Source organism: Ranitomeya imitator, chromosome 7 (genome assembly GCF_032444005.1).
Source record: "Ranitomeya imitator isolate aRanImi1 chromosome 7, aRanImi1.pri, whole genome shotgun sequence".
Classification (NCBI taxonomy): domain Eukaryota; kingdom Metazoa; phylum Chordata; class Amphibia; order Anura; family Dendrobatidae; genus Ranitomeya; species Ranitomeya imitator.
Window position 1 is genome coordinate 40,434,823 of NC_091288.1, and position 14,014 is coordinate 40,448,836.

The following is a 14,014-nucleotide window of genomic DNA, read 5'->3' on the forward strand; positions in this document are numbered from 1 at the left end:
TTACAAATTTACCCATTTATGATGATGAGAAAACCCCATTAAAGACCAGTGATAATTTCGGGCGCTGTTGAAGAATCTGAACTGGGGCGCACAAGCTAGTGCTATGGTACTGCACATGTTCCCCTATTACATTATATACTGCTGTGCCTCGTAAGTTCCCCATGCAATCTTCAAACATCTATTGCTCTATCACTGGACATTACTAGGTAGCTACTTTGAAGATGAAAACATTAATTATGGATTTTTAAAAAAAAAAATATGATCATGCTGACCCCCTCTAAGACTAATATCACACCTGATAATGAAAAATTGGCCACTTTACATCCAGAAAAAACCTGACATTTTGCATCAATATGGTGGTCTGTATGTCATCCATATGTCCATTTTGGACATCTTGCAAAAATAAAAATAAAAAAAAATTAAAGCAGCAACGAAGAGTGTAGGCGCTGCCTACTATTTACACGCACTATTCTAGTCCATATGTAGGACTAGACTAGCGCAAGTGGTGATTTTTTTCCCTTGGGCCTGAGGTCTGTATGAACTAACACGTAACCTAACAATGGGACGGTGTGAGGTCCGCTTGCCTCAGTACATGTACACTAGTATCCTGATTACCTTTTTCTAACCAGTAATTTAGTAATCTGTACTTTATAATCAGTCTTTTTCATTGAACAGTAGAAATCAGTTCCCCATTCGCCAACGTTCTGATGATGAACTTGTGTTTTCACACAGCAGCCAATAAAAAGAGGAAGAGCTAGAGAGGGCGGGAGAAAGCAGCCGCCTGAACCAATGATGAAGCAGGAGGCGTGGCCCAGACTACCTCAGACTACCTGTAGGCAGTGTGGCTAAGCTGTAGTCACACATCACAGCTCTTCTATAATTGGAGATGTGCTAAAAAGAATACAAGCAGCAAACCTTAAAAATAAATAGTAGGTTATCATTCCCTATAGGTACTAACTTGCATATAGTAGAATTTATACATAGAAATGACTGGAAAATTACAGAAATCACAGAAATGACATGGGTGATCACCCATGCATTCAGACATTAGTCTTAGCTAAGTGTTCACATTTGGACAGGGAGGTCAGGGACCCATCAGATTAATGAGGCCACCTTGACGATGGTTGATGGGCTCACACTATTTGGCCAAATTTTGTGCAAAGCGTCTCATAAATATTTTTCCTAATGTTCAATAGCCATTTTGCTATTCATATTTCATGTATTTCATATTTGACATGCTTTGGCACAATAGAGTGCAGCCTTTTTTGGATATTCCCAACATAGATATCACCTCCCAACAGGACACTTGCAGATTGATGAGAGCCTCACCACTGGGACCTCCACTAATCCCAAGAACAGGGCTCTTACATGCCCTATTGGAAAACAGCAGTAGTCCTTTAAGCTCCCAATTACCTTTAACATTGTTACATTCTTTTACAGACTTTATATACTCTGTAGTAATTGTCGCTGTTACCGCACTTGATTGACTGTTGTGGTCCCAAGTATCGCTGCCTCTAAGCAAATGAAGGGTGGCAAGAGCCCATAGGATTGTTAGGGAAGGATCGTTGGGAGTTATCAAAGACGACTCTGTACTTTTATTTCTTTATCCATATGTAACTCCTACTGGAGCTTTCCAAAAGTTTGGAAAATTCCATTGAAGTTTCCCAACGACATCATATTTAAAAGGATTGTTCAGTAAAAAGAAATCAGCTATCCCCAAGATAAGTGATAACTTACTAATCAGTTGGGGTCCGACCACTGGAATTTATTTCCCTGATGGAATATTCGGTTCAAATGGAGCAGCAGGTCGGATGCTAGACCACTGCTACATTAATTCTCTGTGGGGCTTCCGAAAAAAAGCTGCGTGTAGAGCTCAGCAGCCCCATGGGGGATGAGTAGAGAGTGGTGGTGGAGCATGTGCCTCGGCGCTATTCTAACGAGGATACAAGTTCCCTTACTCTGCCTAGCGGTCCGGATCCCAGCGGTCGGACCCTATCGTGTCGATAGGTGATAACTTGTTTCCCTGGACAACCCCTTTAAGGTCTCTTTGTCAATCAATGAAAAACAACAGAGTTTATATCCAGAGGACGAATACATGTTCTCATACTTCTCGCACTTAAGTCTACTAAGCTACATGGATCAACACCACAAATCTCTCCTCTGAGCTGACAGTTTGCTACAATGTGTCAGTACAGACATGATGTATCAGATATATGACAGTGAATTTTAGCAGTAAAATTCCTATCGACTTGGTGTTAAAACTTTTTGCCAAATTCTTTGTAAACATATTTTGCTTTTTCAACTTTTCCTAATCAGAGCCGTAGATATGGACTAATAAGACAACGAGCCGAACCAGCGTGCCTCCTCACAGACAGGCATATTGTGAAAGCAGCATACCCCTCATGAACTGGCACGGGCCTGCACTGAGGGCGCCTCCCGCAGACATTCCTCAGGCTTCACACTCAGCTTTATCTTACGTGTCTTGCTTGACATTGATATGTTTATCGGGCAAAAAGGATCATTTGACCAGAGCTTCCTAATTCCTATAAGAAATTACAAATAGCAGCCAGATATCAGCCGCAGGACTGTATCACATCAATCCCTCATACCTTTATCTATAAAATAGGTAGTATGGCTTAAAGTGATTGACCGGCGAAAAAAAATCATCACCTATCCAAGTAAAGGGGCCGACACCAATCAGAAAGAACGTCACCTATAAATCACCATACTGTAATAACTCTACTATAATCACTTATATGGATGGCAGGACTGGTGTCTACCACTATATGGTCAATGTAAGGGTCTTTGTAAAGGAGTATTCTCAAGTTTGAAAATTATTCCCTACCCATAAGAAAAGGGATAACTTTCTGGCAGCTGGGAGTCCAACCACTGGGACCCCCACTGATTCCAAAATACGGGGCTCTAAAGTGCCTGGTGTGAATGGAACGGTGGTCGATCAGGCACACATTCATTATTAAAGCGAAAGCTTGACGTAGCGGAGTGCTGTGCTCGACCGGTCATCATCAGCACTCCCATAAGAATGAATGTAGCATGATCGACCACCGTAGGGGCAGCACTGTGGCTCAGTGGTTAGCACTGTTGATTTGCAGCACTGAGGTCCTGGGTTCAAATCCCACCAAGGACAACATCCGCAACGAGTTTGTATGTTCTTCCCTGTGTTTGTGTGGGTTTCCTCCCATACTCCAAAGACATACTGATAGGGAATTTAGATTGAGAGCCCCAATGGGGACAGTTATATTAATGTCTGTAAAGCACTGCAGAATATGATAGTGTTAAATAAGCGAAGCATAATAAATAAATTAAATAAATGAACACGGGGCACTTCAGAGCCCCACTTTTCGCGATCAATGGGAGTCCCAACAGTTGGGAAGTTATCTCGTATCCTATGGATGAGGTATAATTTCCAATCTTCAGATAACCTCTTTAGTGTTTTTGTTTTTATTTAGTGTCATTCAGTCATTATGTAGTGGTAGGTGTATGTTGTCAATATTGGTAATATTGGTATCAGAGTGTTTTTTGTAGAGGAATGGTAATATATATTTTCTATGTAATGGTAGCAGTCATATACTTTGGGGCTTGGGCCCGTTATCTTTTAAGATCTTAGTGACAACCCTGTTGCTTTCTCTGATTTGACCAATTTTCAAAAAATTTCTTAATTCTCTCAACTTTTTGTGTTTTTAGTTCTCCAACAAATGGCGTTCCTAGAGCAGAGACGTTCTTCCATACCACGGCTCCATTGCAGAACTTCCCTTCCCTGCTATCAATCTCAACAAGCCACATGAAGGCACAACGTTGTCATGTCCCCCTCCCCCCACAGATTTGTCTATACATTTTCATTTTACCTGTCCCATCTACTTTTTGCTTGTAGATCATGTCTTTTACAGTATCGGAATAAAATATGCTGTTATCTTGTGCATCAAAATCAATTCCAACAAAATAGGAGGGGACCCCGGTGATAGGAATGATGACATCTTCCTGGGTGGAGAGGTTGAAGGGAATTCCACGCACGGCAAGTTGTGAGGAGAAAAGTAGAAACTTCTGGACACCTGAAAATAAATGTCAGAATTTTCATTATACAATGGAGGGAGTACTTATTTTTGTAATATTCCAAGTATTTTAATATTAAAATTATCCTATCAACTCACACGCAGGTTTACACAATTTTATACTTTACATTTAGTGTTGGTAGTTTAGGAAGTTTTCTTCTCACCCCCCAGGATCACTCTAGAACTTCCCCAACCAACCGGACCAGCCTACGTTTGAGAAGAGTTTTCACAAACCCTGTCTATTTTTGTAGTCGGAGTGGTGTCAAAATTGCCGGTATCATGAAAGGGCACTCCCGCCAAATTCGGGACTGTTGGCGGAAATGCAATTTTTAGTTGCTACAAATATGCTGGGAATCAGAAGATGAACTTGAAGCTTCAGGGGTCCCAATGTGAAATGTCTAACAGGGCCACTCTAGTGGGTGCAGGGGTTGTAGTTGCACCTGGGACCTGAAGCCTTAGGGGAGCCCAAATAGTTCTCTTGGCCGTTATAAAAAGATCAATACTATTAGAGCTAGGGTCACAACACCATTTTTCTCTTATCCAAGAAATATGGTACAAAAAGTTTGATCATAGTGTGATCCCATTATCTCCGATGGTCAGAAGAAAAACAAGATTTCTCCATCTTCTCCATTCTGTCGGTGAAAATCGATCGATGTCATCCGAGTGAAGTTCAATTTGTTTGCACAGACATGAATTTCCGAGAGCGATCCGATAATCAGATGCAACTCGTGCATGCTAGGATTTTTCCTCGGACCGACTCAGTCTAAGTAAAAAATGGGACATGTTCCCGGCCCCACTGGGACGAAGGCTATCCAGCAAAACGATGGACAGCACTCGTCCGATTTTTACGGTCGTGTGCATGAGCCCTAAAGACCAGTGATAGTTTGGAACCCTGTTGGAGATTTTACGTTGAGGTCCTAGAGCGACAAGTTACTCCACTTCTTATAGTTACACCACTCCTGGGGTCAGTTTTTGAATTCTATAGATACAAAGAGAAAAGAGGTATTATTCTGCAAGTACAAGCTTGTATGGAAAAGTCTCAGCCTTTATAAAAGAGCAGAAACTCGGTATCTGCGCTTTTAAATGCCCGTTTGTGTAAACTAAAGAAATCTGAATGGCGTCTTTCATGTCTGACCTTGTGAGAAAGACACCACAGTGCCAAAAAATACAATGATACATTGGGCTCAGTGTGAAAATGATAAAATGTAGCATTGTGGGCGACCCTCAACCACCTGCGTAGTGTCTGGTCACATGTACAGTTATTCAAAAGCTAAGGCTATGGTCACGCGCAGCGTTTTTTTTTTTTTTTTTTATCGCAGCCAAAACCTGCTCTGTGTTCAAAAAATGTCCATTTTGTGATGTTTTTGCAGCATTTTTGTAGCATTTCTTGCAGCGTTTTTAAGTGCAGATTACGTTTGCTTCATTTACAGTACCACAAACATTTCAAAAAACGTCACCAAAAGGTTTCTTTGTGTTTTTTTTGCAGCCGTTTTACACTTTCTCGTTGCTTTCTATGGGTGAAAAAATGCTGCAAAAATGTTGAATAATTGATACGCTGTAGATTTAAGAAAACACTGCAGTTCTTAAATTCAGTCAAGAAAAAATGTGCATGCATGATATTTCGGAAATCTCATAACTTTTGCCGGTAGTGTAAAAAGAAGCTTTTAATTTGTACAAAAGAAACTCTGCAAAAACGCTGCATGTGAACATAGCCTAACACCTATAAACCTTTTCAGTTCACACGGATGAACCTGCTATAACAATATTTACAGGGGTTTTGATTAAATCCAATTTTATATTATGTCTGTGATAAATATCAGCGTTTTCACTTCAAATTTTTATTGAAAGGATATGTGCACCTTTGGGTACATTTTTTTATTTATTTAACCGCATTTATTTCACATTGAAAAACATTTTTGCAATTTGTTTTCTTGGATTTTTTTTTTTTGCTTTCCTGTCTAATGTTGGCAGCAGAATGATTTAACTGAGAATTAATCAGTGAGATCAGTCTCATCACAAGTTCGTATCTCCTGTATCTGTCTTTTTCTCAGCTCCTCTCACCTGATTTATGACCACAAAGTTCAGCGCAAATTTTGCAAGGTTAGAAATGAACGAATTTTTAAAAAATATTTTCTGCAGGGTGTTATAAAGAGACCTTTTTCTTACCAACACAACGGCGTCCATCTTGATGTAAATCAAACCCCAGTCGACAGCGGCATCGATAACCGAGGCCATCGTTGTCCGTCCTGTGACTGAGGACACAAATCTGCTCGCAACCTCCATTACTGATTCCACAGGGGTTCCGCACTAGATAAACCACATTATTATTATGGATTGAACATGGATTTCATCAATTTACTGTTTGTTTTCTTATGATAATACATTGCACAAAATGGGTTCTGAAAAGTGAACTAAACTGTTAACTACCGTACTTCCTAATATTTGCACAAGGGATTTTAAGTAACATTCTATGCCCCTCACTTCCACCCCAAATGGAACCCGAAATACACTTATTTTTCTTCAAATAAGGAGGATGAGACTAGAGATCAGTGAATGTTTTTGAAATTTCAATTTACCAGTTTCGCTGAATTTTTCGAAGAAATTTGATTTGCAGTGAATGGACAGTATTTCTAATTGCCATGAAAAAATGTGTATGACACTATCCTTATTTCCTCACACATTAATCTTCTATACTGCTGTCCTGTCACACACTACCTGCACGGTTTATTCAGTGTTTTATGGGCATTTCTCTCATCCTCTATATATTTAAGCTGCGACGTCCTCTTTCTATTCAGATTCAGCACGAAACGGCTGCTGCATTCCCTGCCTCAGCTTTTATACAGGCTATGGTAGTCCCTCCTGTTTGTACAGCATACAATGTGATCGCTGCACAGCAATTCATAACACGCATCTCTAGAACAGACAAAAAATACTTCTGTCTAAATATTATTCATTGATCTAATAGTGCTAGATAACTAGGAAAGCTGGGTGACATACCATGGAGGACGTTCATATACAATACAATTTAGGTTGATTGTGATTACTACCACAATAGATTACTAGTGATGAGCGAATATACTCGTTGCTCAGGTATTCCCGAGCACGCTCAGGTGATCTCCGAGTATTTATGACTGCTCGGAGATTGAGTTTTCCTTGCCTCAGCTGGATGATTTACAGCTGCTAGCCAGCCTGAGTACATGTGGGGGTTGCCTGGTTGCTAGGGAATCCCCACATGTAATCCAGCTGTCTAGTAGCCGCATATCATCTACACTGTGTGCAGAATTATTAGGCAAGTTGTATTTTGATCACATGATACTTTTTATACATGTTGTCCTACTCCAAGCTGTTCAGGCTTGAGAGCCAACTACCAATTCAGTAAATCCAGTGATGTGCATCTGTGTAATGAGGAGGGGTGTTGTCTACTGACATCAAAACCCTATATAAGGTGTGCTTAATTATTAGGTAACTTCCTTTCCTTTGGCAAAATGGGTCAGAAGAGCGATTTGACGGGCTCTGAAAAGTCCAAAATTGTGAGATGTCTTGCAGAGGGATGCAGCAGTCTTGAAATTGCCAAATCTTTGAAGCGTGATCACCGAACAATCAAGCGTTTCATGGCAAATAGCCAACAGGGTCGCAAGAAGCGTGTTGGGCAAAAAAGGCGCAAAATAACTGCCCATGAATTGAGGAAAATCAAGCGTGAAGCTGCCAAGATGCCATTTGCCACCAGTTTTGCCATATTTCAGAGCTGCAACGTTACTGGAGTAACAAAATGCACAAGGTGTGCGATACTCAGGGACATGGCCAAGGTAAGGAAGGCTGAAAAACGACCACCTTGGAACAAGAAACATAAGATAAAACGTCAAGACTGGGCCAAGAAATATCTTTAGACTGACTTTTCAAAGTTTTATGGACTGATGAAATGAGAGTGACTCTTGATGGGCCAGATGGATGGGCCGGAGGCTGGATCAGTAAAGGGCAGAGAGCTCCACTCCGACTCAGACGCCAGCAAGGTGGAGGTGGGGTACTGGTATGGGCTGGTGTCATCAAAGATGAACTTGTGGGACCTTTTCGGATTGAGGATGGAGTGAAACTCAACTCCCAGACCTACTGCCAGTTTCTGGAAGATAACTTCTTCAAGCAGCGGTACAGGAAGAAGTCGGTATCGTTCAAGAAAAACATGATTTTCATGCAGGACAATGCTTCATCACATGCCTCCAACTACTCCACAACGTGGCTGGCCAGTAACGGTCTCAAAGAAGAAAAAATAATGACATGGCCCCTTGTTCACCTGATCTGAACCCCATAGAGAACCAGTGGTCCCTCATAAAATGTGAGATCTACAGGGACGGAAAACAGTCCACCTCTCGGAACAGTGTCTGGGAGGCTGTGGTGGCTGCTGCACGCAATGTTCATTAAGTTATTAATTTATTAAGTTGCCTAATAATTCTGCACAGTAATAGTTACCTGCACAAATGGATATTCTCCTAAGATAGCCAAATTTTTTAAAAAAACACTCCAACTTCCAAAAATATTAAGTTTTGATATTTATGAGTCTTTTGGGTTCAGTGAGAACATAATTGTGGATCAATAATAAAAATAATCCTCTAAAATACAACTTGCCTAATAATTCTGCACACAGTGTAGCTGCGGTAAGGAAAACTAAATCTCCGAGCAGTCACAAATACTCGGAGATCACCCCAGCGTGCTCTGGAAAACCCGAGCAACAAGTATCATCGCTCATCACTAAAAATTACATAGATTTACAGAAAGTTAATAGATAGGTATTCAAGATCGAAAAAAAGTGAAGACAGCCTTACCGTACGGCTGGCGGGACGAATGATAAACGGTGACTCCATAGGGTCTTAATGAAGAACTAAACACAGTTTGGGTTGTGGAGTCTGAAAATTTGTTCACCTTCAGCACAGCAAGTTTTGTCCAGTCGGTAAAATACACAAAATGTTCAAAGATACTAACGCCATACGGATGTGGAATAATATCTCCTCCATGTATTATTGTTTTCCTGTAACAAATTGCAAACATTGATAGTAATAAGGGTTCCCCGAATGGAAACCCAATCCAAGTGATATCATGGCTGTGCTAATTGGTACCAAGAAGCAGATTCTTGGGGCCCAGACCACTCTCGGTTCCACCACTGGTGACCAAGCCACGTCTCACTGTAGCACTGATTGCAGGACAGGCACGCACAGAAATGGGACTAATATGAGATCGTAGTCAATAATTATTTAAATCAATTAATAATTAGAAGTTTTGCCCAAAGTACCTTTGGAGACCATCATAGGTCACAGTTTCAATGTAGTCGTAGCGGCTATCAACCCAGTACAACCTCTTGGAAACAATATCCAAGGTGATCCCCGCCGGCCAGCCAAGTTTGGTTTTAATTAAATCATGACGATTTGTGCCATCCATAAATGCCCTTTCCAATTTAGGATCGCCGGATACATTATCCCAATCAGAAAAGAATAAGTACCTGCAGATAAAACAAAGTAAATGTTCTCTTTATCTTCACGGCATGTTTACTGTTATAGCAGAATGTTGTTCCCCAGAGCTGTACTTCCCACATTTTTGAGTACATACTTAATACATATGATGGACCATTGGAAGGCAGGGAGAAGGGGTTGGCTCTCATTATAGAGACCAGTCGCGTATGTAGTCTTATTGGTAATGCCTCGTTAGAAAAAATTTGCAAATAAGTTCATAGTGGATGCTTTCCTGAAACGGAAAGTACTTGCAAGCAGCATAATACAAAGAATAGCAGGTTTACCCAGAATCCTTTGCAGTAGGCAGAGCTATGTAAATCATCTCTTTCCACCCCTGTCTAATCCACAGCGCTTAAAATCAAAACTGCTATTTTTGCCTTTAACCTTTTTTTTTATGACTTTTTAGACCAAAAAGAAATTCAGAAATTCCATTAAAATGTTGCAAAATATTTCATCCGTACATAAAATTACTGCAAGGGGGAACAGAGGTACTTTTGCACCAAAAATGTTGTGACTTTTAAAAAAAATCTCAATTGATGAATCAGCAGAAAGCATTTGGAAACCCCAAGTATGAGCACAATGACGACCATAACAAAAAAAAAAGAAACGGAATATGAAATAGATTTTTTTTTTTTTTTTAAAAAGGCACAAGTTAAAAGAAAAATTAGGCGGAAATAAAAAACAGGTGAAAACACCAAAAACCAGATAAAAAAAAGCACAAATGCAATAATCAATCAAGCCCTTAATATTTAAAAATTGCACTTAGAGGTACATTGTGATTAGAAATGTAGAAATTAACTCCGTGTCTGCTTGTAGTTTCCTTAGAAGAAGATAATAGAAAAATCGACAAGTCTCACTGCCAAGAGACTCCAAGCAATTCACATTTGTTTTCCCGGCCCTCTAAAGTCTTTCAGAAGTGATACTCACCCAACAGTTGGATCAACTGCTATTCCCCTTGGGTTTCCCAAATCTTCTGCTATCAATGTGATCCGATTCTGCCCATCAAGATCCACCATATCAATCCTGTTGATGCTTGTTTCCACCACATAAAGTTTATTGCTGATCCAGTCGACCGCCAAGTTTTCAGGTGACTCAACAGATACGTTAAGGACTTGCCGAACATTCGAGCCGTCAAAATCCACAGAAAAAACCTGATTTAACAAATATTTGATAAATCAATTAAAAAAAACTAAGAAACAGTTAAAGAGAATCTGTCAGAAAGTTTTTGCCATGTAATCTGAGAGCAGCATGATGTAGGGACAGTGACCCTGACTCCAGCACTGAGTCACTTACTCAGTTTTGGTAAAATCTCTGTTTTCTTTGGTGTTGATCCAGCAGTTCTCTGAATGCTGAGCTCTGTATAACCCCGCCCACACCACTGATTGGCGGCTTAATGTGTACACTGTGCTTAGGCAGAAAGCTGTCAATCAGTGGTGGGGTCGGGGTTACACAGAACAGGAGGACTACATGGCGTGAGAAACCTAGTCCTCTAGTGATAATCTCCTGCTGATAAAACACTGATTTTATTGAAACTACAGCAAGCAACTCAGTATCATGATCTCGGCCCCTATATTGTACTGCTCTCAGATTAGATAGCAAAAACCTGGTGACAGATTCTCTTTAATTAACAAGAAAATAGGCATTATGAAAAGACCTTGTGATGCGATCATGTGGTCAGCTTTGGCCAATCAAGACCCAGAGTAGCCTCTGTATTATGTATTACTAGTAAGCTTATTGTGGGCTTGTGCATCTTTATAGCACACAATCTGAATAGGCACCGGACTCGCCTGCCTCTGCTATTTTATGCAACCGAAATAAAAGGAGTTTTAATGGGACGGTGATTGCCACCCTTATTTGTACGGATACAGACTTTGCTCTTGTTGTTCACCGCATTGGGTTGGCACCCGAGATCCCTGGGACGGGCTGTCCAGCATTCCCCCGACACGATCAACAGTGTTGGCTACAGGTGTCTCAGCGGTGCGGATTATTTTTGCCCTTTCCACCAGATCTTCAGTTTTGTCTATACTTCTCCCCTTATGGTTTCGTTCCATGTTATGATTGTACCTGAACATATTTCTTGTTTTATAGTACATTAAATGGAAATAGTTCATGCCATAAATATGCATATGTTTTTATCTGGTGTAAATGGCATTGTTCTCCTGAATATGTTGTTGTCTTTCTTTGTTTCTGCACTTCTCCGTTCTGGAGCTATGGACTCCTCTTCTCTGATAAGATACAGCGCCTTGTTAAAGTATTCGGCCCCCTGGAACTTTTCACCCTTTTCCCACATATCATGCTTCAAACATAAAGATACCAAATGTAGATATTTGGTGAAGAATCAACAACAAGTTGAACACAATTGTGAAGTTGAACGAAATTTATTGGTTATTTTAAATTTTTGTGGAAATCCAAAAACTGAAAAGTGGGGCGTGCAAGATTAATCGGCCCCTTTACTTTCAGTGCAGCAAACTCACTCCAGAAGTTCATTGTGGATCTCTGAATGATCCAATGTTGTCCTAAATGCCTAATGATGATAAATATAATCCACCTGTGTGTAATCAAGTCTCCGTATAAATGCACCTGCTCTGTGATAGTCTCAGGATTCTGTTTGAAGCACAGAGAGCATCATGAAGACCAAGGAACACAACAGGCAGGTCCGTGATACTGTTGTGGAGAAGTTTAAAGCCGGATTTGGTTACTAAAATGATTCCCAAAACTTTAAACATCCCGAGGAGCACTGTGCAAGTGATCATATTGAAATGGAAGGAGTATCATACCACTGTAAATCTACCAAGACCCGGCCGTCCCTCTAAACTTTCATCTCAAACAAGGAGAAGACTGATCAGAGATGCAGCCAAGAGGCCCATGATCACTCTGATTGAACTGCCGAGATCTACAGCTGAGGTGGGACAGTCTGTCCATAGGACAACAATCAGTCGTACACTGCACAACTCTGGCCTTTATGGAAGAGTGGCAAGAAGAAAGCCATTTCTCAAAGATATCCATAAAAAGTGTCATTTAAAGTTTGCAACAAGCCACCTGGGAGACACACCAAACATGTGGAAGAAGGTGCTCTGGTCAGATGAAACCAAAGTCAAACTTTTTGGCCACAATGCCAAACAATATGTTTGGCGTAAAGGCAACACAGCTCATCACCCTGAACACACCATCCCCACTGTCAAACATGGTGGTGGCAGCATCATGGTTTGGGCCTGCTTTTCTTCAGCAGGGACAGGGAAGATGGTTAAATTTGATGGGAAGATGAATGGAGCCAAATACAGGACCATTCTTGAAGAAAACCTGTTGGATTCTGCAAAAGACCTGAGACTGGGACGGAGATTTGTCTTCCAACAAGACAATGATCCTAAACATAAAGTAAAATCTACAATGGAATGGTTCATAAATAAACGTATCCAGGTGTTAGAATGGCCAAGTCAAAGTCCAGACCTCAATCCAATCGAGAATCTGTAGAAAGAGCTGAAAACTGCTGTTCACAAACGATCTCCATCAAACCTCACTGAGCTCGAGCTGTTTGCCAAGGAAGAATGGGCAAGAATTTCAGTCTCTCCATGTACAAAACTGATAGGGACATACCCCAAGTGACTGCAGCTGTAATCGCAGTGAAAGGTGGCGCAACAAAGTATTAAGTTAAAGGGGCCAAATACTGTAATATTGCACGCCCCACTTTTCAGTTTTTGAATTTCCACAAAAATTTAAAATAACTAAAAAATTTCATTCAACTTCACAATTGTGCTCCACTTGTTGTTGATTCTTCACCAAAAATTTACATTTGGTATCTTTATGTTTGAAGCATGATCTGTGGGAAAAGGTTGAAAAGTTCCAGGGGGCAGAATACTTACGCAAGGCACTGTAAATCTGCTCTTTTTAGTCAACTGGGTGTGGTCCTCAAAAAAAGACATCCAAAGGAGGAGTTGTGGACCACACCCACCTAGCTAAATACCTGAAGAAGGGACCATATCTCAGGAATGAAACAAAAGAAAAACAATGCCGGATTCAGAACAGCGGCATTTATACCAGGTAAAAAAATAACCTATTTATGGCAAGTAAGAGGCCTTCTTTAACTCCAGGGTTATACTTGGGTCGTTATTTTACACTTAACTGTGTGAATTTGTACTACGTGGCACACAAAGCACTTTACATAAGAATAATAACTGAGGGTTTCCAAGTTCACTATAAGACATCTACTTCATGTCTTGTTGCACCCAACCTTTAAGCTTAACCAGTCTGAAAACAATGACCCGCTTCACTGCCTTTTCTATGAGGAGATCCATTACAGCACAAACACAAATATGCAGGAAAAATTAGATTTTTATCATTCAAGGAAAAAAAGTCACTTTTACATTTACCGCATCAGGTTTCCAAAAATGACTAATAAAAGATTGACTCATTTTGAAAGAATGTCCTCTATTTAGGCATTTTGACTCCATT

General features: G+C 40.5%; 1 protein-coding gene across 1 annotated transcript in view; it reads right to left on the bottom strand.

The window, feature by feature from the left end:
- The window catches only part of LRP2 (LDL receptor related protein 2), a 240,036-nt gene that overhangs the window by 123,465 nt on the left and 102,557 nt on the right, over nt 1-14,014 (bottom strand). Inside the window, exons 12-16 of the mRNA XM_069733090.1 lie at nt 10,493-10,716; nt 9,349-9,555; nt 8,885-9,087; nt 6,234-6,374; nt 3,864-4,067 (exon numbers count right to left, since the gene is read on the bottom strand). Coding sequence (XP_069589191.1) covers nt 3,864-4,067; nt 6,234-6,374; nt 8,885-9,087; nt 9,349-9,555; nt 10,493-10,716 — 979 coding nt within the window. The remainder of the gene's footprint in view (nt 1-3,863; nt 4,068-6,233; nt 6,375-8,884; nt 9,088-9,348; nt 9,556-10,492; nt 10,717-14,014) is intronic.